The sequence below is a fragment of the Micropterus salmoides genome, unplaced genomic scaffold (assembly GCF_014851395.1).
Source record: "Micropterus salmoides isolate LMB-PRFRI ecotype aquatic unplaced genomic scaffold, ASM1485139v1 Ms_hic_scaffold_6, whole genome shotgun sequence".
Classification (NCBI taxonomy): Eukaryota; Metazoa; Chordata; class Actinopteri; order Centrarchiformes; family Centrarchidae; genus Micropterus; species Micropterus salmoides.
The window spans coordinates 1,818,407-1,846,278 of NW_024044348.1; the positions used below are offsets into that span (position 1 = coordinate 1,818,407).

The 27,872-nt window shown below is 43.1% G+C and overlaps 2 protein-coding genes across 17 annotated transcripts in view; both read right to left on the bottom strand.

The window, feature by feature from the left end:
• Nucleotides 1-1,173: 1,173 nt before the first annotated feature.
• Nucleotides 1,174-20,121, bottom strand: LOC119889996 (src substrate protein p85-like). 6 transcript variants are annotated; one of them, XM_038700980.1, is made up of 16 exons: nucleotides 19,974-20,121; nucleotides 15,445-15,545; nucleotides 15,282-15,355; nucleotides 15,070-15,199; nucleotides 13,295-13,405; nucleotides 12,557-12,611; nucleotides 10,775-10,885; nucleotides 9,746-9,856; nucleotides 8,528-8,638; nucleotides 6,510-6,620; nucleotides 4,966-5,021; nucleotides 4,821-4,890; nucleotides 4,491-4,726; nucleotides 3,922-4,054; nucleotides 3,040-3,108; nucleotides 1,174-2,629 (listed from the first exon to the last, which is right to left on the bottom strand). In XM_038700980.1, exons 2-16 carry the CDS (start codon nucleotides 15,526-15,528, stop codon nucleotides 2,493-2,495), a joined length of 1,599 nt encoding a protein of 532 aa, XP_038556908.1. In that variant the 5' UTR covers nucleotides 15,529-15,545; nucleotides 19,974-20,121; the 3' UTR covers nucleotides 1,174-2,492. The 6 variants fall into 6 exon arrangements, with proteins under 6 accessions (XP_038556908.1, XP_038556904.1, XP_038556903.1 ...); XM_038700976.1 differs by having other exon boundaries at nucleotides 3,922-4,051; nucleotides 19,974-20,097; XM_038700975.1 differs by lacking the exon at nucleotides 19,974-20,121 and adding an exon at nucleotides 19,545-19,713.
• Nucleotides 20,122-21,609: 1,488 nt separating this feature from the next.
• ppfia1 (PTPRF interacting protein alpha 1) overlaps nucleotides 21,610-27,872 on the bottom strand; it is a 47,446-nt gene continuing 41,183 nt past the window's right edge. For 7 of the 11 annotated variants that reach the window (XM_038700656.1, XM_038700652.1, XM_038700660.1 and 4 more), the window contains 6 exons: nucleotides 27,361-27,536; nucleotides 26,965-27,062; nucleotides 26,658-26,833; nucleotides 24,053-24,121; nucleotides 23,746-23,914; nucleotides 21,610-23,186 (listed from right to left, as the gene is read on the bottom strand). In XM_038700656.1, the coding sequence (XP_038556584.1) occupies nucleotides 23,125-23,186; nucleotides 23,746-23,914; nucleotides 24,053-24,121; nucleotides 26,658-26,833; nucleotides 26,965-27,062; nucleotides 27,361-27,536 (750 nt within the window). In that variant the 3' untranslated portion in view covers nucleotides 21,610-23,124. Of the gene's footprint in view, nucleotides 23,209-23,456; nucleotides 23,522-23,745; nucleotides 23,915-24,052; nucleotides 24,122-26,657; nucleotides 26,834-26,964; nucleotides 27,063-27,360; nucleotides 27,537-27,872 lie in introns of all 11 variants that reach the window. The other 4 variants (XM_038700657.1, XM_038700653.1, XM_038700663.1 and 1 more) reach the window with 2 other exon arrangements.

Sequence of the window (27,872 nt, forward strand, 5' to 3'; positions counted from 1 at the left end):
TTGTATGAGGGCAACTCACCGTTGTCCCCTCCCACCCACTTCTTTCATTTACAAGAAATGTAAATACTGGTGACAGATATTGCCAATATATCTTTATCGGAATTTTAATTGAATGAGGTATTGATATCAGCTTAAACATATCCAGACTCCCACACTCGGTAGGTAAATTACTTTTTAGTCTTTTGTAATGAAAGTTGTTTCTGTGAATTTAGTTATGAATTTGTTTGCCAGACATGAACCAGGAGGAGGAGCCTTCATCAGTCCACTGCACTACAGCAACTCTTCACTACGGTGAGGCTTTTTCCCCACAGCCACCGATGGACGTCACATAACAAACCTGCATGAGTCCACTGAGCCAATCGGGAACAAAATACCTGGTAAAGTGTCAGCAGACCATATTTTTACTTAAGTAAAGTACAGATGTGTTATCAGCAAATGTACTTGTAACGTATCAAAAGTAACGGCAGAATATATGATATTACTGTTTAGCCCGTCGCAGGTTTTGTATGTGAATGACAGTGGTGGAAAGTACGACAACCTCAATATAGTACTTGAGTATTGCCATTTTATTTTTAGAGGGATGATACTGTACAGCTAGTTACTTTTCAGTTCGATTCAGATGCGTTTTCTTTGGATGTTTTCAGTCCAATTAGCTTCTAATATTTCTGTACGTTTACTCATGTAAAAGTTTGACTTGCTTGTTATGAAGTAATTTTACAGAGTGATGTTTTTTTTCTTTTTATGAGGTTAGTACTGATGCATTACCATGTAAACAGCATTTTAATCCTGTAGCCTGTCAAAGTGGAGCTAATTTAAATTGCTGCATGTAGTTGTGGGAAGTTTAATCTCTAATAATTCATCATCCCATATGTTTTTAATCTTAACTGTCAGAAAAATGGAGGAAAAAGTACAATATTTCATCCCTAAATGTAGTGGAGTAGAAAGTGAATGGCCCGGACTTTCCTCACATTACTCCGTATTAGTCTTTTAAATGTTGAACGTGTCATTGCAGCGCCCTGATTTGTGTTCATTTCTATTATTAATTACTGCAAGTCCTTTTGCCAAATAGTGTCAATAAAAAGTATGTTAATGTAAAGTAAAAAAACAAGAGAAACGTTTTTCTAGAGCGACTATGTTGACAGGGTTGAGGATATTAAAATAATGCAGCCCAAACAAGCTTAAAATTCAGTTTATTTATTGAAACTAAAAAAGAAGACGCAGGTAATGATGTGACGCAAGCAAACAGAGGTACAGATAAAAATAATGCATTTGAAAAGGTCACTTTATTATTTATTACTTTTTATTATAAAACCCCGAAGATGAATTTAATGAACGCTACACTACTGCGATCCACAGACCTGCCGTCTGATAGAAATAATTAGTGTTTGGAGAACACACCAAAGCCTCGGCCCTCAGTGCTGATAAATCACTTATTTTGAAAGGTCAGCACGCACACAGTTTGGTCACAATGAGCAATGTTAGCTGTGCTGCAGAGCGGCATAACATATCGTGAACCCCCCGAGCATTCAAGACACAAATACACAAGTCTCATCCAAAGAAAACCACAGTGACGGGGAACAAAAATGTCTTCAAATCTCTTATTTCTCAACGCATCTCTCTGTACATGATTCTAAGCGTGATTAACCAGTATGATGTTTAGCTTGTGATTGGCCACAGCAGCGGTAAAAGTCTTTGACATCTGTGATCAAACGTCAGCTTTACAACTGATGCAAGTGTTCAGAAGGAGAAGAACATATTCGTATTAGTTTCCCTTTGAAAATCAACAAGCGCAGCTTCAATCGGGAGGGGAATTTAAACTGCAACATTTACGCACACAGACCAAGAAGCAAAAGGGGTTTATCAGCGTTTTGGTCCATACTGGATGTGCTGGACAGTATATAGCCATCATTATCATCCGAAGCGGAGGGTGCTTTTCCACTTTTAACCGCTCCTTGCTTCCATTGAACAGTGAGCACCCTGAGCCCTGCGCACAACACTCATTGCGGTCATTACTTCGGTGGGACTAAAATTCCTCTCTAATGTGTGAAGAAGCACCGACACTTGATCAACACCTTGTGAGCAGAACTCTACTGTATCTGGAAGGAAATAAAATGCAGCGTCTGGCTGTGAGGCAGGAGGTTAAGTCACGCTGCATTTTGTAGCTTTTAACTATTACACGACAGAAGTGCAAAGCTTTGTGCCTCTTTAAGCCCAGAGCTATAAATTCTCTTGGTTATTCTGAGAGAACCCCTCCTCCCTGTCTTCTGCTGCACGAAGACCAACAAAGGGATCTGAAAATGAGACAGGTAGGTAGAGGGATGGAGAAGGAAAGAAAGAGCAAAAGAAAGCCTGCCAGGAGACCTGAGGATGTCTCGCACTACGATGAGGTGAAGAGACAAAAGAGCGGAAAGGAACATGGATTTGAAAATGTTTCTTTCCTCTTTTCTTTTCTTGCACAAGGACAGGGACGCGGCTCATCTCGGCGGGCGTCGTCATTGCCGAACCTCCACGTAGTTGGCTGGGAAAAGGCCGTAGGCGCCTCTGCACACGCCTCGCCACCAGCCCTCGTCGATCATCTCGATGTTGGTGATGATGTCATCGGGGTCAAAGGAGATCTCGTCGTCGCCGGCTGAAACGAGACAGATCGATGACGAAGGAGCACCACAAATTCAGTCCATCATTTAAAACTGCTTTTGTTTTGGACACTGCGGGAGATTCTCATTTTATTAAAAGACCAAATTATTCTTAGAAACATTGCAGGTCCAATAGAGCAAGACTGGTCATGACTTTTAGGTACATGTGAACAACATGTTGGACTGCCGTCAGACCGCCTCTGAGGTGCAGGTCTGAAAGGGGCTCCTGTTTGTGTCAGCTAGTTTTGTTCAAGGCTAAAAAGATACAACAATGAAAGCTACGTAAAAGCAATGCATTCATTTACTTTGCTCCCAGACGCAAATCCACTCATTCTGATCTTCTAGATGCGGGTGTGACTGAAAGCTGTTGCAGCTGGGACACAAAATGAAACTGGCTCAGTCTCACCTGCTTGGTAGTCGTACAGAGCCACCGCCGTCACCCCGAGGTCCTCGCCGTACTCGTACTGTTGGCCGTCTGCAAAAGGACGACGGTTTGTTAGTCCAAGTAAAGAGACTACAGACCGACTGGTTGCCAGCTACGCTTATATGGTGCCGTTTATCTCTCAGGTAATTGGCTTGTTCAAGAGACTAAATTTTAATATTTGTTCTGAAAGGGCCCATTTTCACATTTTTGGGTCCAAATGAAAACTAGTAGGTACGAGGTCTTGGATCCGCAGTGGAACGTATTCCTTCAGGAGAATTGCACCTTTTGTGGACCTCATTTTTGAAGGGCCTAATTGCCCCGAAGGAATACGTAGCAGCCGCTGCAGCTGCTCATTTCAACACCAAAATGTATAGAAATAGGTTCCAGATTTTTTTAAAGTTGTGTGTCCTGTATTTTACTACTTGGAGTTTTCATAGCGTTAGTGTTGCTGAGGAAAGGTTGGTTCTTCAGTCCAGGCCTTCATGAATGTAGTTTTAATTGTAGGACTGTTGTATTGCGCTACATTAGATTTAGCTAGCTGTACATAATAAACTGAACTGCAAGATGGACCAAAGAATTTTCTACCTTTGTGGACAATCAAAGTTTTACTCTACTGTAAATCTGTCAATCAAGTTTTTCTCCAAAATTAAACCTTTCTTATTTGAAAATTTCAACAATCAAAAGTGATTAATCCTAACGAGTTGTGTGTGGTCAGCTGGGATTGGCTCCGGCCCCCCGCGACCCTGTACGCAGGATAAGCGGTTGACGATGGATCGACGGATGGAGTTACGGGTGAAGCATAAACGACAAATGTTTGCCTGTTTGTGTTCAACATCCAGGCAAAAGTCCCCAACAACACTTCACCTGCTGCTTGAGCCTCCACGGGGGTCTCGTAGAGTTCCTGGTCCTCCTGCGCTGCATAGATGCTCAGTGGCTCCGGCTCGTACAGCTGCTCTCCGTTCTCCTCAGCAGCATCGTAGGACGGTTCCTCTGTCTTCTAACAAGGCAAACGTACACTCTGTTTAAGTGAGATCTTCTGCGTAAAGTACTGCTACATGTAAAAACCCAGCTTCACTGTACTACTACCTCACCCCTAACTAACCAACCCTAACCCTGCCGCCACTAAGAGGTTAACTTAAATTCCACTGACAAACTAAAGGCAACAACCTGCATCTTTGTTGACAGGCTTTTCTACATTATTAACACGTGTGCTGCGTCATGATCGCCGCTTTTCTAAGTGAGAAGACTGAACACCGTCAACACACTTGTCTGAAAGGGGCTGTCCTCGCCACCTACTTTAAGCACATAACCAGTTCACCTGTGGCAGCATTTCCATCCCTTGTAATATCTAAAGTCTAAATTCTTTGTCTTCTGCCTGAAAAGTTGCACTTTAAGCCCACACCACAGAAATATCCCGTAAAACCATGACTCACCCGGTGGGTCGGGGCGGCAGCAGGCAGGACTGGGGGAGTCGGGCTGGGACTTGCAGCAGGGACAGGAGAGGGGGCCTTGGGCGTCTGTTCGATTTTACGGCGAGCCTCCTCTTGCTCCTGCTTCTCCTTGGCCTGACGACGCGCTCGCTCCTCCTCTGCCCTCTTTTTGTCTTCTTCCTCCTTCTGCTTGGCGATGTTCTCGAAGCGGGCCTTGATGCTCCCCGTGTTGCTGCCAGCTGATGAGTGGAAAATTGGAGAATGAAGAAATGAAGAGTCGACGCGCTGCCTAAACTTCTGATTCTAACCCAGCAGGCGTTAACGAATGCTTACCAGCCTCCACAGGTTTGGTTTTCTGGTAAGATGGACTCGGCTTCTCCAGCTCATCGAAAGAGCCTGCGCTCTGAACCACAGGGATAGAGACGTAAGACTGAGCTCTGTACACTTACTACACAATAACCACACAAACACTCCTTACCTTATCCATCCGGTCATTCTGGACACCAAACTTCCCTCCAAATCCTTTTGAATAATCTGGTAACAAACAGCAGATAAGTAAAAGTCACTTTGTGTTTTACATTAATGACTCAACCACAGTCGGCTTCACCAGAACTCGTTTTCCAGAACAGACCGTAAACAACTACAGGACTATTTAGTCCCGTTTAGCCTTTTCATTATTCTTTAGTATGGCACACTATTAGAGACATATCGGGCGCTTCTCTGGTCGGCTACAGTTCAGATGAAGCGGACTGTGGTTGGTTTCATAGGAACTGGGAAAGAGAACTGTTGGGATCAAGACGACGGGCCGATGAGCTCATGCAAACCTGTAGAGACGAGAAACAAAAAAACTGAATGCAGACAGTGACAGCAGAAGAGCTGAGGGGGGGAGTCGTAATGTAAGCCAAACAGTTGGGGTCAAGCAGCCATCTTGGCTCAATCTCAGGCTTTGAGCATCAGCCATGACTGTGTGGTCACAGCAGGAGGCCTTGATAAAACGTACTGTGGCCGTACAGCAGCATGCATAAGGAAACAAACAGCATCATGGCAGCGGTAGAAACAGCAGGGATCGGGTGGGGTGGGGGGGGTAGAAGGATAAATACTGCTGTATAAATGTGGGAACTGGCCATGCCACAAGAAGACCTCTGCATTTCTACATCCAACCCGTGTTGTAGTTTTGTAGGATATTTACACTAAGCTGCATACCGACGGACGTCACCTGGCCCAAAACGAAAGCTGTCTGTAGCGGGAAACGGTCAAACTGTGCTCACTATTTCATACAGGTAGAGTGTTGAAACAATAACAGCAACAAAAAAGAGGCTCGGAGGAGGAATGTGCCACACCTGAGCAAATAACTAAAACTAACATGTAGATAGTTTCTGTTTTGTCTGCCACTGAAACTTTTCATCAGTTCATCTATCTATCAGCTATTTTTTAACATGCATGAGAAGTCCTCCATTTTATTGAGCTCATCTGCTGATGAATATCATGTGATGTGATCAACAAATCTAGTAAATAGACCTCCTGGTGTGTTTCCAGGATCAAGGATGAACTTTGATTTTACATTTTCTACCAAAGAAACAGTACCAATATTAAATGTTGACCATCAGATCATTTTGATTAACTGAGACTTGGTTTCTGGAAAAATATTGGCGTTCGTCTCAGCAGCAGATGTCTCAAGCCAGAACCATCGGCATGGCAGGATGCTGCCAGAGGTGAGAAAACACCCTTTTTCTAATTTGCACGAGCTGAAAATGAGCACGTCTACATCGTGCATGTAGACGTGCTCATTGTAAATCGGTTGGTGCTGCACAGGTGGCAGGGTGTGGCACGGGTGGGGGTTTCTGACAGAAGGGGTCTGTGACTTAAAAGAAAACAGCCATTACTGAGGATGAGGAGGACGGTGTGAAGGACAGAGTATCAAGCTTGGAGCACGGATTTTGTTTTCTGGAGAAGGGTGGGTAAGGAGCAGGAGGGGGTTCTGAAATGGTGGGGTAAGGTGTTGTGTTCAGGGAGTATCTGTGCCTTTCTGGGACTCGTGCTTGGCCAGGCTCTCCTTGTGCTCATAGCCCAGGGCACACTGGTCCTGCTTCTCCACCTCTACCCCATACTTCCCTCCAAACCCACGTTTATAGTCTGCAACATAACACACAACCATGTAATATACACACACAGACAGACACAGAGAAAACGAGACACTCGAGAGGCCTTTCACGATTCACAAACACGCTCAGTGATGTGGAGACACAGATTTAAAAAGAGGAATCTTCTATTTTACATGATGTTGATGATGGATTCCTTTGATTAAAATCGCTGCAGAGCTCTTTCTAAACATGATCAAGGTCTGTGGTCAAAGCTCTAGCATAAACTCTCTTCAGCAGGTCTGCTTCCTGCAAAACCGTTTCTGCTGCAGTCACTTCCTCTCTCTGCACAACACAAATCTTTCCCTCCTCTGTACCTGCTTCATTTCTTTGCTTGACCCCTCTCAGGGAGGAAATGGTGACATTTAGTGACTGGATATGTTGACTGACACAATGTCTACCACCAATTTATTTATTATATTTAAAAAAAGTTTTAGTGGCGTATTAATACACATCCCATTTGGCTGTGAACTAGAATCTAAACTTACATTTGGCAGAAGCCACAGGAAGACGTAAAAAAATCTAGCCTTGTGTTCTACTTCTGTTTACATGAAGCTGTACACTGCTTGACACCTGGCCCAAAATGGAGACCATTTATAGCGGGACATGAGCAGGCTTTAAAACTCTTTCGTTTACATACTGGTACCAAAAAAACAACAACAAAAAGGCTAAAAATTCAAAACCACAAACCGGCGGAGAAGGGAGGTCATATCTCACATCTGCCCGTCTGTGCTTCAGAATTCTCTCTCTCAATTTCAGTTTCTCTCAGAGAGCCATGCCTCTACTGCTGTCAGTTGGAGAGCGACAGAGGTTGTGAAGTGACTGGAGCTTTGGGCATTTTTATACATGTTCAGTTGCTGCACGGTCAGATTATGAGTTTGGGAAAGTTGCAGATCAATGCAGGCCACACTGAATGTCTAAACTGTTCATCAAAAACTAAATAAAATGGCTTTTAGTTTTGAACACTTAGAGTAAGTGCAGTAGTAAAAAAAAAACATCTAAGTTCCTCTGTATGACATCATCCGCTAAAAGCCTGACATGCAAACGTAAATCTGAGCTGTGGTTTCACTTCCTCTATTTTAGCCTTTTTTAAACCCGCAGATTGAGGAAGTTGTCAACCTTTGAAAGACCACATCCAAAGCCACAATAAAACCACATCAGAGCTGAAGTGCAGGGCTCAGGAGGAAGAGAGGTTTTACAGTAAACACACTGTGTGCTAAACTCAAAGCAGACAGCTTGTAAAGGCTGAGGTTTGGTGGGTACTCTCCCCGTTCAAAGGTCTAGAAAATGTCAAATGCAGAGTTTGATGTGCAACAATTTAAACAAGAGACACGTGTGGCTATCAGCGTTTCTTCTCCTTTGGTAGAAAACAGCAACAAAAGGAAATATAAAGAAGCTCTATGGCCAATATTCCACGTTTAGTCAGAAAAAGGGAAATTCCTTATAACAACAACATACATCATTTATGATAGATTCTATCATCCAGTAGCTAATTACTATTCCTTTGATATATTTACAATGAGCCATTGATCAAAACCTACAACGAGTACAGTAGTGTTGTAGTACTTGGTCTCGAGACCGGTCTTAAGACCACTTTTTGATGATCTCGGTCTTGTCTCGGTCTGGCCGGTCTTGACTACAACACTAGAGGACAGTATACAAACTGACAAGCCTCAGCTGAAGGTGACTGGTGTTTAGCTGGTGTCGATTCTTCTCCCTGGTTATGAACATTAAAAACTGAAACCATCAGCTTTGGCTTACATTTGATGTGGCATCATAATTCTGACAAAGGCATTTGCAGTTTACTTGTTCTTATACTTATTTGGGTATACACACACACACACACACACACACACACAGTCTCTCCCTTAAAACCCATAGAAACCAAATCAGAACCAGTACCTTTCTGGGACTCGTGGAGCTGTAGTTTCTCCTGGTGGTCCCATCCCAGCGCCGATTTATCCTGTCTGTCCGTCTGCACACCAAACTTTCCCCCAAAGCCCTTCACATAGTCTGCAGAAACACAACACACACACACCGCAGACATTAACCACCAAACATGTTCCTGAAACCTAACTGTCTTTGGTTGAATTACCTCAAGTAGGAGTGGATGATGTAGATAAAATTGTTATATTGCATCAGTAATAAACTGGATATTGTGATGTAGGGAATTTCTTGGTACTTCTATTGACAAACTGGTTATATATAAAATAACCTGATAAGAATGTCTTGGCTAATCCAGTTATTTAAATATATAACGGCATGGTGGTATAACTAAACCTCTACTAGTATCTCAGTATGCCACATCATATTGCCCTACCTGTAGAAAACATCACAAAATTTCATATTTTCACATTGCACAGTGGGAATATTCACTAACGTCTGAAGAGCGCCCAGGCGGTAAGCTCAAAATTAGAAAAGACTAAAAGGTGAACGTGAAAATGTGTAGACAGTCACAGATGTACAGCAGGTGATTCTTAGTAGGACGAATAGTTTTAAACAAATCTCACATTATTTCATTGTGCCAGTTTAACCAATTCCTGTCACTGGAGCAGATGCATGAAGTAAGCACAATCAACAAATCATGAGTGAAAACATGCAAGCATGAAAACAGACAGATGCGTCTTTTGCACAGTTTTAACACTGGTGCATTAAAATGTCTGCGCCTGTTATCTGAGCACGTTACCCAGTTATCACATATGCAAACCTAGGCAGTAAACAAAGCCCGGTGTATTGTGGGGAATTCGAGGTCATCTACACCTTTGACGTCAGCCCGTATCTGTTAAGCTGCAGTTGGCCAACCAGGCGGTAAAGTCTGCGCAGGTGTGTCAGAGCTGCACAGGCAAAGCTGCACTGCTGTGTTGCAACTGAAAGTCCAGACAAGCCAAGACAGACACGAGGGTGTGACTCAAGTGATCAAAACAAACTGCAAGTACAAATTCTGATGATTTGGAAACAAACTGAAGTCATTTTAATGGTTCGTAGGTTCATTTTCTATCATGGAAAGTATTTTCATAAACAGACTATATGACCTTTTCCCAATATTACACCAAGATATGTACCGGCTCAGTGCTCTCTGGTTTGTTTTTCATATCAAGTGGTGCATGAGATGATACCAACCTTTCTGTGACTCGTGCCTCTCCGTTTTGCCCTGGTACTCAAAGCCCACAGCGCTCTTGTCCACCTTGTCTGTTTCAACACCAAACTTGCCGCCAAAGCCCTTTGCATAATCTGCCAGTGGCCAGAGCAGAGGAGGGGGAGAAATATGTTATGGCAGGAAAAGGTGGAGCACAGTTAAGCCATGGCACACATCTTTCACCACCAGATGTTTCTCTCCTCATGTAACAGCACAACAGACATAAAATGAGATTTGACTTTGGTGTAAATAAACAATATTTCCCCCCCAAAAAACGTCTGTTGTTTCTCTTATGTATGCATTTTGACTCACTACAGTTTATGCACGATATCATGGGGACATGTTGTTTAGTATCTTTCTGTCAAAGTGTACATTTTTACATTTGACATATAAACTAAGAGCCCAATATAATAGAAAAGAAGAAAAAGAATCAGTCAACTGGAAGAAAACCGATACCTTCATAACAAAGGACATGTTTAAAAGGAAAAAGTATACCCAATTAAAATATCCCACACCCCCAGAAAACCAGCTGGGTCATGCCCAAACACAGGGCAGGAGGCGCTGGCAAGTCTGTGCCAGTCACCTGATGTTAGATGAAGAGGGAGCCATAACACTTTCAAGGAAACAACATCTCAGAAAGGAAACCTACAACCAAAAAGTTCTTAAAGTCCTCTGAGGCAGATGTCTTGTCTTACAAACACTATAATAAAAATGTATTATTTGACACTGGGGCGAACAAACATCCCATCACACATGCAACTCAGGGAGCTCAAATGAAAACAAAGCCATTGTTTGCAACCTTACATAAGCAAGCAAAGGCTGAGGAATGAAGGAAGAGGAATAAGCGCAAACTGACATTAATCGTCAGGATCTGTGCTCACAGAGTCAGGCCAAGTTGTTTGTAAGAGTGTGTGTGTGTGTGTGTGTGTGTGTTAGTGCCCATCGATTAGCCACATTTTCTCCGTTTCTTTCTGGGTTAATGGGAATGCCCGTGGCAGGAAATCTCGACAAACCTTTCTGGGACTCGTGTTTCTCGGTTTTGCCCTGGTAATCGAAGCCCACTGCACTCTGGTCAACACGATCTGCCTGCACTCCGTATCGCCCCCCAAACCCAGTGGTGTAATCTACACAGCAAAGCAGGGGGGGGCAAGGGTCAAAGGTCAGGGTGAAGCAGCATGGAAGCAGTGGTCACAAAGCGGCGGCCCAATTCCAAATTAACATTTACTGGCAGTAGCCAGAGCTACGACAGAATCAAAACACTTCACACAATCAGATCATGCTGTTTTTAAATCCAAGTTCCTTCCGCTGTGTTGTTCTGCTGCTGGAGCAAAAAGAAGGAGAACGGTGACATTAATGAGGAACCACTGGAATTGGGCAAATGTTCCGCACTTCTGTACAGAGTACTGTGGAGGGGATGAACGCAACACAAAGGTGATGGCAGTATGACGTCATGGGAATGCAGCCTTAAAATAGTGAACGCTAAGAAGCCAGAGCACAGGGGTCACTGTTCATACTGTACACAGTGCAGTGTGCAAGTATTAGGAGTAGTTCTGTTGTGGCTCTGTCCAGCACATTGGACCTCAAATGTGATAATGAGGATAATGTGCTGAATTTCAGCTTTAATCTGAATGTGTAACACACTCCTTTAAAGTCTGCACTTACACCTTGTTTCATCATCACATCTAATGTGCTGGAGTGCAGAGCCAAAGAACAAAATGCCACTTTCATATCACTTACAAACTGTGCTGTAACTTATAATATGGCAGGAAAACAAATGCATAACAGCAGCTTGATTAGCCAACACAATGAACACATTTTCCAAACACGGTCTGCCTGTACTGCAGGGTCCTGACACAGCAGAGATCAAGCAGCCTCTGATCAGCACAACAGGAGTGCATGTGGCACAGCTGGCCACCAGCCAGATGCTCATCAAACTGTGCCTGGAAAATATGTCTCCTGTAGGCAATTTGGAAAGCTTTCGCTGTTGACAAAACCTAAATGGCTGATAAGGAAGTTAGTTCCATGGGATATGGAGGTCCACCAAACTAAACTACAGGTGATCTGTCTGGGCCCAACCCATCTCATCTTAAAGAGCTCATAGTACCTTGCTACCCCACCGGAGCGCAGAATGGGAGCCAGAGCGTTCAGCTATCAAGCTCCTCTCCTGTGGAACCAGGTTCCAGTTTGGGTTCAGGAGGCAGACACCATCTCCACATTTAAGAGTAGGCTTAAGACTTTCCTCTTTGATAAAGCTTATAGTTAGGGCTGGCTCAGGTAGTCCTGAACCATCCCTTAGTTATGCTGCTATAGGCCTAGACTGCCGGGGGATTTCCCATGATGCACTGAGCTCCTCTCTCCTCTACTTTCTCTCCCTCTGTATGCAACCTCATCCCATTATTGCATGTTACTAACACAACTTCTCCCCTTTCCGGTAGTCTTGTGCTTTCTCGTCCCTCTCCTCTCTCCTCCTATCACTTCCTGCAGGTTTTCTGGCTCTGGAGCTGTGGAGTCTGGATCTGTGGTTGCGGGTCACCTGCTGCCCCCGTGTTCCTGCTCGACACCCTCTGCTGCAACGACTATTGTTACTAGTCCTATCGTCATCATTATTATGGCTAGTCTAGGTTCTGCTGGTTAAAAGGAGTTTTTCCTTGCCATGCTTTCTCATGGTGGGAATTGTCGGGTTGAGTACGGTCTAGACCTGCTCTGTTATGAATCGGGTATTAATATATAAATAGAGCTGATTTGAAATCGAAACTGAAGCAGACGTGCAAAAAGTCGTCAAGTTGTGACATCACCTCTCTGCGAAGCGTGTTTCTCCGTCTTCCCGGCATACTCAAACCCAACAGCTGACTGGAATAAAAGAGAAAGAAGCAACACAATTATTACTACTACTGACTACTTTCCACTGTATGTGACAGTTTTATCCCTGTCACAGTCCTAACCATCTGTGAAAATGTCAGTTTTTATATTTGATCCACTGCTGAACTGCTACACTTTCAAGTGTAACAGCAATAACTCTTGATTTTTAATCTAAATATGGACTTCGGACAGCTTTTACAGAGGCTCTTTTACAGAGCGACTTACAATTGCTGTACATGTCAGAGGTCGCACGCCTCTGGAGCAACTAGGGGTTAAGTGTCTTGCTCAGGTACACACTGGTGGATGGGTCACAGTGGGGAATTGAACCCGGGCCTCTCACACCAAAGGCGTGCGTCTTCTCCACACCAGATTTGTTGACTTTTGTTGCCGTTTCATCACCATTTATAGCTATACAATGGGTTTATGATCACATAGTTTACTAGAGCACAACATTGTTTAAAAGAGGTCAAAGTTCTTAATTTTGCACCACATTAATGCATGTCACTTTAAAATGTCGGTCCGGGGCCCACCCACCATAGTCTCATAAACTCCTGTGGTAAACACTGCTATTGAACCCAGCCCAGGTGCGTGTCATTTCTTTAACATCTACCCAAAAACCATGTTTAAAATCAAGGAGATGTTGTTATCTAGTGTTGAACAGCCGCTGGAAATACCTGGTCAACGCGGTCAGCTTGCACTCCGAACTTCCCTCCAAAGCCCTTGGAGGTGTCTGTCTGGGAGCAGTGCTTGGACAACTTGCTCTGGTAGTCATGACCCACAGCTGACTGCACAGAAAAGACAATTTTTTAAAAAAGGGAACCACTCAGGGGGGTAGGGGTCCTGAAAAGAACGCCAAAGCTGGAAACAGCCAGCAGTTTGAGGTGGCGACATTGACTCATCAGTGTGGAGTAAACAGTGCTCCCTCATCACATTCACGCTGCAATGACCACACAGCCCAGAGAGAGAAAGGTGTGGATGGACAGAGCTGCTTGCCAGGAAAGATAATCGAGTGTGAAATGGCCACAACTGACTCAGCATGTTCGCACAAACACAGAGAGAGCGAGATGAACGTCTGAGAAACAGCTGCAGAGGCTCAAAGGACTCTGAGGTCCTTCAGATTTGTAAAAATGTTGGCATCTCAGATTTTCAAAAAGAAAAAAATGTAAGCTACAAAATGGTAGATTATTTTTTAGTAACAGAAACCAGGATCTAGCGAGCTGGTTTATATTTCGTTCCAGCTGCAAGAAAACTAGTTTCAGCCCTCAAACGAAAGTGACACACTGCTTGCACTGTAGCTGTACACGGGCAAGATATTCAGAATAAAGTGGAGGGAAAAAGGTAGATTAGGTCAAAAGGCACTGTACAGATTGATCTGTGGTGTAGTGCTACACACATCATTGATCTACAGATCGAGTAACAGTCAACAATGAGGGCTACAGCCCAATAGAAGAGAAATAAATGTTTGTCCACAAGTCTGTTACATATCCTTTCAGTAAACTGACGACGACATGACAAAATGACTTCCTGCTGGACAAGGATATAAGAATATTCGGGCTGTGAAGGTTCTGAAACCGAGGCTGACACGTTCCAAGAGACAGTTTCCACATGCGCCATGTTTCATAAATTTACCCGCGATTCAGTTTTCGCCCTGCCGCATGTGGATCAAAACCGAAACTAACGTTAGTGAGTGACATCTGCAGTGGTGCGTTCACTGTCGCTCGGTAATGTAAAATTTACTCCGTGTCAGCTTAACGTAACATCAGACAACACATAACAAAATAAAAACAAGCCTCTCCTGACGGATAGCATAAAACAGCAGCAAACAGTAACCAATGGTTTTTACAAATCATAAATCCTTTCTTAACGCCATCTGCTGAAACAAAAAAATAAAGTAAAGTAAATTCCGACTTTTGAACTACTGTTTTTCTGCACATGCACTGATAAAAGCAGTATTCAGCACTTTTACAAAATGTAAAACGTTCTCCTGGACGAGTGCATCCACCACTGGCGGTAAGTTTCACGTTGCTGCGACACAATAATGGAAAGAATGGCCATCTGCCTCCCTCTCTATTCTTACTTAAGCCTTTTGGCTAATAGTTGACTTGAACAACTTATGGTCCTGTGCCGCTGACCTGCCGCACATTCACGCATTCACGTCGAAGACAAGACATTCTTCAAAAGGACTGTTTTTTTCTTGGGAAGGCACTTATTAAAAGAAACCGTCCTCAAGGGCTATTTAGTAGCAGATGGAGATCCATCGGCTGATGAAAGCTCCAGAACAGCTACTAAATGGCCCCGAACTTCAGTATTACTTTTGCAGCATCACCATTTCATCAGGCAACGCAGCGATAAATCAGGGACACCGCTCTTTAAAAAAGGCAAAATGTAAATGTGAAAGCAAAAAACAAAGGGGTTGATCTCTGAGCAGAAGTCTTGCGGCCCCTCCTACCTTGTCCATGCGGTCCTGCTGCACTCCAAATTTTCCTCCATATCCATGCGAGGCCTTTGGCATGGTGTCCAACTCCTTCTTCTTCAGGCTGGTGTGCTCCGTCGAAACAGTCTCACGCAGCTGGTGGATACTATGCCAAGAAGGGACAGAGTAAGGACACAACCTTCCATGTTGCATTTAATACCAAAAGGAAAAAAGCCTCGCTTCCTCACTCTATGTGCTCCTGATGTCCTGAGCCCGACACCGTCTTGGCCCCCCAGCGCTGCTCCTTCTCCGATACATCATTCTAGAAATCCAGAAAATGAGTGACGTAGGCAAGAAATGATGAGGAGAGTGAAGGGGAAAAGGGACAGAGGAAGAAGCATGTAGAGGTACCTCAAAGTCAGGGTCGGTCTCCCAGTCGTCCCCTCCGTCATTTACAGCCACACTGACTGACTGTCCTGCTGCTGCCTTCCACATCTTTAGTACAACACACACTGAAAGACAAGAAAACCTAACGTGAGAAAAACACGGCAGAGAAACCAGATTCAAGGATATATATGTCTAATGATAAGCTCAGGGTTTTCAAAGCTGAAGAAGGCCATGGAACACAGTCAAAAGCTCTTGGAAGCGCTCAGTAAGCTGCCCTTGTGTTTCCACTATTTCTCAAATCTATCACCATCATCTCTCATCGCTTGCAGAGCTGGAAAAATGTATGATTAATCACTTAGTGAAATGTAGAAAACTAGAAGTGATTTCTCGTTTAAGTCATCTATCAAACAAACACTGCACCATTCTTTGTTTCCATCATCATCATCATCATATATCAAACTGAATATCTCTGGGTCTACAAACAAGACATGTGAAGACGTCGACTTGGAAACTGGGATGGACATATTTCGCACACAACAGACTAAATGAGTAATCGATTAAGGAGTAAGCAAATGAATTGATTCTGAAAATAACTGTTAGTTGCTGGCTGCCCTACTCGCATCCATATTGCACTGAAGGAGTTACTGGTTGCTGTTGTCTTTCCTCCTGCCCATACTGGCTGTGAAACGATGCCTTGCTAATGAGACTCCTACGTTAAAGATGGGGATCAAAGTCCACAGTCCCGTTCCTTACGAACGTGCCTTCTAAGGTTCAGCTGCGCTAAAATGAGGCTTCAGAGTTTGAAAGCTCGCAAAGGACAGTGGATTTGGTTGGTATATTTAAGGCTGCAAATATTTTCAGTGGCGATTAATCAGCCAATTATAAAAAAAAAAAAAAAAGGTTCCATCACAATTTTCTTTTCTTTTAAACGCATGCGCTTTGTGATATTCATGGACAGGCTATCGAGGCGTAGTCGTGGTGGGGAGGGGTTGCAGTTCGGTGGATCTCGTCACTGCTTTTTGCGGATGATGTGGTGCTGATGGCATCATCGGCCCGTGACCTTCAGCTCTCACTGGATTGGTTCAAAGCGGTTGGGATGAGGATTAGCACCTCTAAATCTGAGGCCATGGTTCTCAGCAGGAAACCGGTAGAGTGCCAACTCCAGGTAGGGAAGGAGTTCAAGTACCTCGGGGGCTTGTTCACAAGTGAGGGGAGATTGGCCGGAGAATCGGAGCAGCGGTGGCGGTATTGCACTCGCTTTACCGCACCGTTGTGACCAAAAGAGAGCTGAGCCGTAAGGCAAAGCTCTCGATCTACCGGTCAATTTTCATTCCTACCCTCACCTATGATCGTGAAGGCTGGGTCATGACCGAAAGAACGAGATCGCGGGTGCAAGCGGCCGAAATGGGTTTCCTCAGGCGGGTGGCTGGTGTCTCCCTTAGAGATGGGGTGAGAAGTTCGGCCATCCGCGAGGAGCTCAGAGTAGAGCCGCTGCTCCTTTGCGTTGAGGTGGTTTGGGCACCTGGTAAGGATGCCTCCTGGACGCCTCCCTAGGGAGGTGTTCCAGGCACGACCGGCTGGGAGGAGGCCTCAGGGAAGACCCAGGACTAGGTGGAGAGATTATATCTCCACACTGGCCCGGGAACGCCTCGGGATCCCCCAGTCAGAGCTGGTTAATGTGGCTCGGGAACGAGAAGTTTGGGGTCCCCTGTTGGAGCTGCTGCCCCCGCGACCCGATCCCGGATAAGCGGATGAAGATGGATGGAGAAGGATGGATAAATGCATTAGTCACAGAGTTGAAGTTACTGGTGTCAGCCCGGTATCTCTATAAATCACTTCTACATTTGACAAGTCTGCACCTTTCAGAATATAAGGATGTGGAGGTCGCAGAGGTGGACAAACGTGTAAGACGTAATAGTTTACATCCCGTCAATTAACATTATTAGGTGTCACCACGGTCTTTGCACAACCATACTTTAGTAGCCATGTAAAGATACTGGACAAAATTTTAAATGCCTGACATAAAAAAAATGTTTTAATTGTAATCCAAGGTTTTGCAGAATCATCGAACGTTGACGTTCTTACAAGGTGACAGTAGTCATATGGTAGAAATAAACATTGATGCTGAAATCTGTGCAAACTGATTAAAAAAAACCAAGAGGACGGTTTGCTGAACCATTACCGTGGATTCAACCTCATGACCTCAGCCTAGATGGGTATAAACTATGAGGGTGCCGCGATCTGTCAGGAGCGACGGCTGCAAAGTAAGTCGCTAATGTTACTGTACATGAGGATGATTTATTATTATTATTCATTTTTTAACTTTGTTTTAGGGTACATCTTGCGGGGCAGAGGTCATGTAGTAGAATCCACCCCCATCACAATTTTCAATATCCCAATGACCAACAGTCCAACACCAAATCAAATGAAATAGGGAAATAGAACTAAAGAGTGTTTGACATTTTTTGCTCGTACTATTAATTTAGTTGCTTGTACTTTTCGATCAACTGACTAAGTAAACAAAATCACATCAGTCCTGTTTAGCCTCCCTTCACTGGTTACCTGTAAGTTTTAGAGTTGATTTTAAGATTTTCCTGATCACTTTTAAAGCACTTCATGGTTCTGCTCCCAGCTACATTGCTGAATTGCTGCTCCCCTAGGAGCCAGAGCCAGATCCTCGGGCAGGGCTCTGTTAGCTGTTCCTAAGCCCTGGTTTAAGCCTAAAGGTGACCGGGCTTTTGCAGTTAGAGCCCCTCAGCTCTGGAGCGCCCTGCCCGAGAACTTGAGGCTCGCAGGTTCGGTGACGTCTTTTAATAAATCACTTCTCAAGACAAATACAACCATTTTAACTGTATCACTGTTTTGGAATATTATTTCTTTTTAGGAGAGTTTAAATTGCCTGATTTATTTTGCCTCTGTCTTGAAATGCTTTTAATTTGTGTTCACCCATGTAAAGTAATTTTGTAACTTTGTTTTATCTGTCTTGATAAGTGGTGTATAAATAAAGTTTATTATTCTTATTATAATGATTAATCAAGTAATTGTTTGAGCTCTACTTACATTTGAGTCACATACACACAAGGATCAATTCACGGCCAGTATAGACAGGTGGACTGTATTAATATAGATTGTTCTTCATGATGGATTGTCTTTGAGGAAATGTTCAATATCTGTCAAATCCTGCTGAATCACACTGACCTGCACTGAAACATAGATGCTGCAGCGCTAAATGATGAATAACTGTGTGTGGCTGGTTCTGTGTGATCTGGCATCGAACTGGAACAAAACCCTTCCTGTGCTAATCCTTATTCCTGACTCAGCACAAAGTGGTCAATCAGCATCTGTGTTCAATCAGAGGCTGCAGGAGACGTGGCTCCGCTCACCTCCTGGCAACTCCCAACTTCACACGAGTATCTCCACAACACAGCCACATTAACCATTAAGATTTAGATTTAATTTTACTTTTAGAAACATACGGTTGACAATTGCATATAAAATGTTGTTTTACGTTTCTGTGTCAAATTTGAGGAAAGTGCGCAAAATAATCAAAAATATTTGCTATAAAAAACTGTGTCTGAATGTTTACATTTGGCGCCAATAATCTCTCAGAGGTCCACAATTAGCCTACAGATTAATTAGCATACTACCACCATGTCAAAGGCAACTGAAAGAGTACTAGCCACTGTGCTCAAATTAGCTTGCGATGTGGCATTTAAGGTATACTGCTTTTTTAAACACCTAGACCACATTGGACCAGGTCCAGATCAAAAACCACTGTGCCTAGATCTGTCAAATCTAGACTAGATTATCTCAGAGAAGCCAGATACTCTTTGAGACACAGCTTCAGATTTGTGAAACACTTCCTGTATGTGTAAAAATGCCCAAATAAGGGGGCAATGTCACTGCTTCGGGGGGGGGGGTTACACCTAGATCACATTAGACCAGGTACAGATCAAAAACCACTGTGCCTAGATCGGTCAAAGCTGAACTAGATTATCTCAGAACAGCCCTGCTCACATCTATGCAAACGGTTCAGTCTTTCTTCAGAAAATGCAATCAGGTGTGGCTGTGAGGTGCAGATGAAGGTAACAGGGAGGAGCTGGGAAAGGAAGCTCCTTACTTACATTAATGTCGGTTAGTTTGCTTCATTCACAGTAGGTCAGGCCACATATATAAAGACTTGTATTAGATAGAAGTGTAGATTTCCCCATTAAAGCGCAGCCAACAAACACTCGCGCTGTGGGTTTTTTTCCTTGCACACCAACTTCACGGGAACACAAACGTCGTGTCGTTTTTAAGGTCATCTCCGGCTCAGACAGGCTTTGGAAACGAGACGTGATGTTAGCAGCTCGTTTAACGTTAAGTGACAGAAAAAGGTGCCTCTTTTAGCTCCTGAATCTGAAGTCTGCCCGTCTCTGGCATTTCCTGTTCCAGTTTTCCCAGTTAGCTAGCTGGCTAAAGCTAGCGCCGCCTCCTGGAATGATGAAGTGACTCAGCGCGAGCTTCTGTTCACAGGTGAGACATTTCACTCTGCTCGTTTCTTCAACACTCACCGTCTGCGGCGAAGGAGCTCCGACCACCGTCCAAAGTCACGTTTGCCTTGGTTCCTCTGCCGGAGGAACAGTAACGTCGCTGGAGACTCTGCTGCTGCTGCTCGCGCTCTCTCTCCGCGGCTCTTCCGGCTCTCCCACTATCCCGTTCTCCGCCAGTGCTGACGTCATCAGTGGGCGTGGGACTGTAGTGATTTGATGATGACGTCCCAGTTAGGCCAAAATAATTAGACATCTGCGCACTAATGCTTTTTTATTTAAAATCAAGGCAGACCTCCATCTGCTACCTGTTCTTATTTTTTAAATATTTTACACAGCACTCTGTTACTGTACGATCTTCCCAGACTCTACATACTCCTGGCTTTTTAAACTCAATTGGTTTCTCCACTGCCATAAGTAACTAACTGCTCTCAAGAGGGCCGAGCAGAACCTCTAGTATTGGGTTAGGGGGGGGGTCTTGCCACTTTTTAAAAGCATTTCATGAAAATGTTCTGAAAAATAGCAACAAGAAATGTTAACTAACAAATTAAAATGCTTTGAGAAAGGCTTATGTTCACAAAAAGAAAACATGCAATACAATTTAAATATGGAAGAAACTAATGTGCCCTATCAAAAAAGTAACTTAAACTAAAAAAAATTCAACAAGCTCATTACTGCTTTATATTTATCTTTTTATATTTTAAATTGTCACCTCCCACCGGAATTGCGTTTCCCTTTGTATAAATACAGACACTTCCACCATAATCTGTGCAGAAAGTGTCTACAGAATGCAGGAAATTAAGTGTCTTAATGCTCAGACATTTCTTCTTATATTTCTGCATTGAATATTTCTTCAAAGTAGTGTTAAAAAAATCTTATCACGAACCCCATATTGTGAGCCAAGTGTATCATCACACCCCTAATCTGAGCCCCTATGTCACCACCATTTTTAACACAAAGTGACACCCTTGCCAGGGATGATGATGTAAATAAACACAGTACTTATAATTTCACCTCCTCTGATAAAGATATATTGTGTTGTTTGCATCTTTGTTATATAAAATCTGTCTTTTCTTTGAGAGCTCTGGATTTCTCAAGTAACAAACAGGTGGAAAATATAATACGATGAATTCATTGTTACTGTGTATTTCATGTCCTCAGTTGCAACTGGTGAATTCCGTTATTTAGAAATGTATAAAATAAAATAAAAAACATTGTTTTGTGTCAGACAGCAGTGCACAATCACTAATCCTTTGCAGTAATTTAGATCACTTTGCAGAAAAGAGTTTTAACTATGACAGGAAAAAGGTCGATGTCTATCAGTGTCAAAAAGCAACATTAAATCACCTTTGATATATTATAAGATCATAAGAACTTCCAAGGGAGAGTGAACACTTTACTGTCATTTCCTAGGAACCTTTCCCTATATTAGTTCCAAATTACATCCTTCTTTCCAGAAAACCTCTGGGAAATCATTCAGAAATAAAGCATTTGACCTTTCCAACAAACAGTGTCGCCTCATCGCTGCCTGAAAACCGATAGATGAGTTTAGATGCTGCCCTTTGCCACATATGGCAAAAAAGTAGGCTTGTCAACTGGAAACAAAAGGTGGACAGGAAAAGGCAAGATATTCTTGAAAAGAAAAGATTTAGTCTTTTTCTTTATCTGCAGTGGAAAATAAGTTTCAGTATTTTATTGAAAGTAAGCAATAAATAATATTGTGATAAAAATAGTTTATAAGTACTCAGACTGTACATCATTGTTACAAGATCAGAAGATTCAACGGGAAGAGCAGGAATAAAACAGCAACATGATTTGCATTGTGCATAAATGACTAAATCACATACAGAAAAAAAGCATTTCTACTTTGAGCTTGAACTACATGTAGGGTGAAAGAAAGGTCTTCGGTTCCTTCTCATTTGTCATGAAAACTAATGCTGGAACCTGTGTTTGGAGCGTGGACAGGACAGCGAGGAGCGTTGCTACATTCACAGAGGAGCAAACTGGCGCATCATCTCTGAAAGTAGAACTGACGAAAAACAGTGTGGATGAGTAATAATAAATAAGAACAGAACACAGAGAGGAGTTAAGAAACAATAAGGCTCGATATGAAATCTTCTTAAAAAAGGTTTGGGGGTGGATCGCACCGCCTTGAGGGTTATCTAGTCACAGCGGGGATCGACTGAGGCCTCGGTGAAGTTGGTCCATCGAAGGAGTCGCCACACTTCCGACTCATCTGTACATTTAAAGTCCTCCTGTTCCTCCAGAGGTGAGGGAGGTTTGCTTTTGTTAAAGGGGTAAGCTGGGTGTGGAAGGGCGGGGATAAGTGGAGAAGTTTCTGCATGCAAGGTCAACGAGAGAGAACCTCAAATTCTGTTTTCACTCGCATCCGAAAGAAGCCCTGTTTTTTTTCCCCCTCGCTACTGTTATATGGCTTTAATTCTTAAATTCAAGAGTTTCATTTTGGTTTCGCAGATATGGAAAATAAAGAAGAGAAAAGGAAAACATAACGTGTGTTTCACATGATATCTGCTGTCATCATCACCTGGCTTGCCAGCAGTTATTCTAATGGTGATGGATGACTCACAGTGTTGAGCAGTTTGTGAAACACTGACAACTCCAGCAATTTGTCTGATATTCACACATCCATTTACCTAAGAGCTGCATTTACACAAAATCACAAGAAATAAGCTACAAAAATTACAACAGTTAAAAAGGGCAAAGGATATGAATTAAGTTATATATCACATATCAAAGTCACTTAAGCATAAATTCAATGATTAGAATTCAATTCAAAAGAGAGGAAAACAAAAACATACATCTGGTCAATAGAATCAGTATTATAAAAAAAGATTAGATAAAATGTCTGTTGGTAGAAATATACAAACTTCAGACAAGTGAAACATTCAGTTACATACATCTGAGAGCTGAGCTTAATACGGGCACAGTGGAAAGGTTTTCTTTTTTTAAAAAGTGGGTTGATTAAGGGGAGAGAGGCAAAAAGGGATTACATAGTAATTTTAAAATCAATTTAAATGTCCCATCGGTTTACATTAATGTAATAAACAAACGTAGATAAATCCAGAAAATTTCCTCAGGGAGTGGTGAGTGAGTTTTTTTCTCTGTGACGACGACAAAAAACCAAAACACCGTTTTAGTGTCCTTGCAAGTCATTTCAGTTCATCATCCTGGTCTTGAATGCGGGGAATTCCCCTTCATCCTCTGACCAGCGGTTACCTATAGAAATAATGAGGATAAACTGAGAAGGGGAAGAGAGAGGTGAACGGGCATGAGAGGGGAAGCAGGGCAGGAGCCAGGGATGTGTGGGGGGAGAAACAAAGGGAAAGAGAGGAGAGGCGTACAACGTGCGTTATTAGAGCCGAGAACTGCAGAAGAAGAAAGCTGCTTTCTGCTTGGAATAAGAGAGCAGCGAGGTAAATAGCCATTCTGTGTGCTTTGATTGTACACATGCTTCCCTGATTTCAGAGTTGATGCATGTTATCTTACCGTTGTATGTTAACAAGAGTAGGTCCTGACTGTGGCAGTGTCCAGCCTCTGTATAGACTGACTTCCTGTGTTCCCATGTTGGCAGAATCACATGCAAAGACATGCCATTAGTCACAGCACAATAAACCAACGGCAAAGCAGCAAAGCCACACAAGAAGAAGTAAGAGTTCACGGCAGAGTACAAGGAATCTGGGATGATTCAGGGCCCGTCAGAGAAGCTCTACTTGAGTAGAGCAGCAGCACTGACAGAGCAGATCACACACAAACACATGCACACACTTCTACTTACCGTCCATCGGGCTCCTCTTTGGCTGCGTGGAGGGAGATGCTGCGTTGCTACTGGTCACTCGGAAGTTGGCGGGCAAGGTGTCTGACGCACCCAAGGACATCCCCCTCACGTCTTTGGGCCTGAACTTCTTTCTCCATGAAGGAGCTCGGCGGAAGTTCTTATCGTCATCCTAGAGGAGCGGCGGTGGAAGAAGAGGAGGGTGGAGAGATCGAGAGGTGTGTGAAAGAGAGGAAGTTGATATCATATCACTTCTCACTCAGTTTGAGTTACTGTGTTGGCAAGTGTGATGTGTGTCTCTGTTCGTCACCTCCTCCATTCTCCTGTCTGTGCCAACGGCCAGCAGACTGTTGTATTCACGCTCAAGAGTTGCTCTGGCCTGGAAAAGAGAGAAGAGAGGAGGAAAAGCACAGACTCTTACTGAATTCAAAGCACCAATTTAACTCTAAATGAATCCTAGAGACTAGGCTCTTGTCATGAGATGACAGCAGCATCCCTCCTATGGCCCCATCAGCCAACTGTACGTCACACAACTTAGCTTCAAAAGGTAACACTAATCGACCTACACTGGAATCTCAAATGACATCCTGTCTTACCCGGCGAGGCTGGCACCACGTCGTCTTCCTGAGATCTATTCTGATTTAACTGGAATCGATTTGTGTCCATCACTTATTTCTGTCTTCAGTAATTGCTTGAATATCTGACTCTTCCAAGAGTACCTACTTACCTAACCAGCGTTGGGAGTTACGTGTTACAAAAGTACGCATTATAATGCATCACTAATAAAATTTTGGTAATATTATACCCGTTAAAATCTCATTAACGTGCGTTACAACACATTGTGACCCGAAGTTTTTTTAATTTACCAACACCACAAAGTGTTGAGTAAAAACGTTATTTCCTGATGCTGGAATTCAATGGTTGAGATTGTAGGCAGGGTGCAAACTACGGGGGAGCCAGGTGAGCAAGGCTCCTCTTAATAAGAAGGTAGCTTCGTAGCTCCCCTGAAAACGTGATTTGTGAAACTCTGGGGGGGGTTAAATAGTGATAATATGGATCATGCATAAATAAATGTGTTTTCTTTCCTTACATGATTAGAGAGGCTGCTGTGCATCCTGACCGATCCTGTCGGCGCATCAGGAGATAAATAAATAAGCGATGAAATGATGCTGCCACATGTTGGATCTTTCTTAATGTGGAGACGATTCATCATCTTTCACCCATCCACAACCCACATGCTATTAATCAGAAAGTTCTGTTTTATGACAAAGACCGACCCAAACCACGAATATAACTGCGGCCTGCACATCACTAGAACCCACATATGCAGCACACATCTAACCATCTGAATAATGTGCCCATTAAATAGCAGGGAAAGTAATTTAAAAGTAACACAAAACTAGTGTCAACAACTCAGAGACAGTAACACTGTAATATAACTAATTACTCTTACATGACAGTAACACTGTAATATAACTAATTACTCTTACATGACAGTAACACTGTAATATAACTAATTACTCTTACATGAGTAACAGTAACACTGCACCGAACACATCTCTAGGCACTTATGCCTTGCTGCATGCACCTACAACCTTCAGGCACTTATGTCAAGGGGAATTTGAAACCGAGCTTTGTGGCACCTAATCTGGATAGCTTCTCCTTCATTACTAGTCCCTAACGGTCTGTCTGCTGTTTGATGCTGGGCAGGTAGCACAAAGAAGGTTTATCAAAGCTTTTTTCACGGAAAACAAAAATCGAGGTTGATGACAGAGAAACCAAGACAATGAGCTAAAAGAAGCCTAAAAGCTCAGTAGAGATGAGGGGAACTGAAGTTATCCTTTCACATTACACAGCAATTCCATCCATTGTTTATATAAAAATATTGATTAGTGCAGCTTTAATGTAAAAAGAAATGTAAATAGTGTAGTTAGTAACAGAACAAGTGGATCAGAATATATAATTGGTCTCTAACATTACAGACAAGGGAGCGTTTAGTCCATTTACATGTTGCATGGATGTACAGATATGACCTTTCTGCTGGTCCCTCACAGCATGTTAAAACTAGGGATGCACCGAATGTTACCATGTGGCAACCAAAATTAATCGGCCGAAAATAGCACAAAAAACGCTTTCGGTGTTCGGCATAACAAGTCAAACCAGACCGAATAAATTTTACCGAACAATTACGTTGACATGTCGGCTGTGTGGAAGCATTTCAAAGTGTCTGAGAAAGACGTCCAAAAATCGCCGTTTGAAAACTCTGTTCTGTGGCTGACTTCTTAGAAAAGGCAACAAACGGTCTGACCCGTTTTGAGTGTTTGTCACTCATCTGTGAGAAGGAGATTAAGCTAGCCGCGCCTACGTATTCCAGACTTTACGGTAAGTGAAGCGGCCCAGAGCGAGCTGACAGGCAGGTTAGAGACTTTATCTATGTTTACGTCAGTTTGGCTCTTTAGTGTGAAGAGAGGCTGTGAAGACGAGAACCACATACAACATTATTTATCAAGCCGGGTCGGACTGGATGGATTTAGCGCGAGGAGGAAACACATGTGACAACGTCCGGTTTTCAAAATATGGCGTCTGTACAGGATGGAAATAAGATTAATTGGATTATATTCACAGAAAGTATAAAACAAATTACATGTGTCCATTAAAAGTAAACGGACTCATGTAATTTACTTCATAGTCTCTGCAAATCCTGCCGGAAACACTGAGGAGAAAGCTCATTCTGACCATTTCATTTATGGACAAAATTGGCAAAATAAATGGAAAACCTGTGAAGACCTGTGTACTGTATTCGGGAAAGTTTTTCCATTATGTTCACTTTCAGCTTCGGTCAACAATTTTCAGTTCGGTGTGGCATCCCAAATTAAAGCCTATAGTCTTTAAGTTGGTGAAGCAGCTGTGTGTACCTGTGTGTTCTGCGTGGGGATCTGCAGCAGTAGGGCCAGGGTATTGTGATCAAACGTTTCGTCGAGGGCGAGCAGCGCTCCATGGACCCCGCTTTCATAAAGGTTGCCACTGTACTCTTTCAGCCCGATGGCCTGAATCCAGCTGATCACACGCTCGTTACTCCACACCAGCACTTCTGAAATGCCACAGTCAACAGTGACAGAGATCCAGCCTGAGTGTATTATAGCGTCATTTAAAGTGGGTGAATGTGTATTGGTGAATCTCTGGAATTTAGTTGGACTCATAAATCAGGAGGGTGTTTGTTACCTTTATTCTCGTACTGAGACTCTTCCCTTCTCCTCTCCAGCTCCTTCCTGTCATAGTTGAGCCTCCTCAGACTCATAACGCCACACTGGAAACTGTTCCTATTGTACAGACACAAAGACAGTGGTTTATTTGGATCCCCTTGTTGTCACCTTAGCAAAGTCTACTCTTGTACCATTGATGTAAATTCCGTGTTTCGCATTAGGACTCGCCAGTGCAGCAGCATTTGTGTTTAACAGTGTTGTTCAGACAACAATGGAGGTCTATAGCTTTGGATACATAGACAATACTATGTGGGGAACATTCGTTGTTGATTTTGGTCTCTTCAGGGAGTTCATTGGGAATAATAGAAGATAAAATAAAAAACACCAGTGTTATCCGTTAATTGTTGTGCTTTACCTGTGGAAGCTATCCACCATTTTGAGCTGTCCCCTAAGGTCCTTCTTGGTGAGGTGGTCAAGCATGCGGGCGTCCACCAGGGACTCCATGAAGTAGGAACGGTACTGCGGTAAACCCAGGCTGGGCAGCCACTCATTACCAATCCACTCGTGGTTCATGTCTCCATACGCCAGTGTCTGAGGTCAGAGAAGAGATGGCTTAGCAAGTATCTGTGAGAGGGTGTTATTTATGAGAAACTACTCAACTTACTACTCAAGGATACTGAAAATTATATTTTATATATTTTGATTCACACCCGTCATCTTTCTTACAAGAGCTTACGCCGTTTGTTTAGTCATAAATACAGTTAACTTTCTCTGTATGACAATAAATTCATCATGGCTTGTAAAAATCCAACTTCAGCTGATACATTGCATAGATTATTCAAATAAGTCCATATTTAGACAGTTCTAGCATAAACGGTTATTTTAATGTCATGTGTTATGTTAATATACACAATTACAGTAAATATA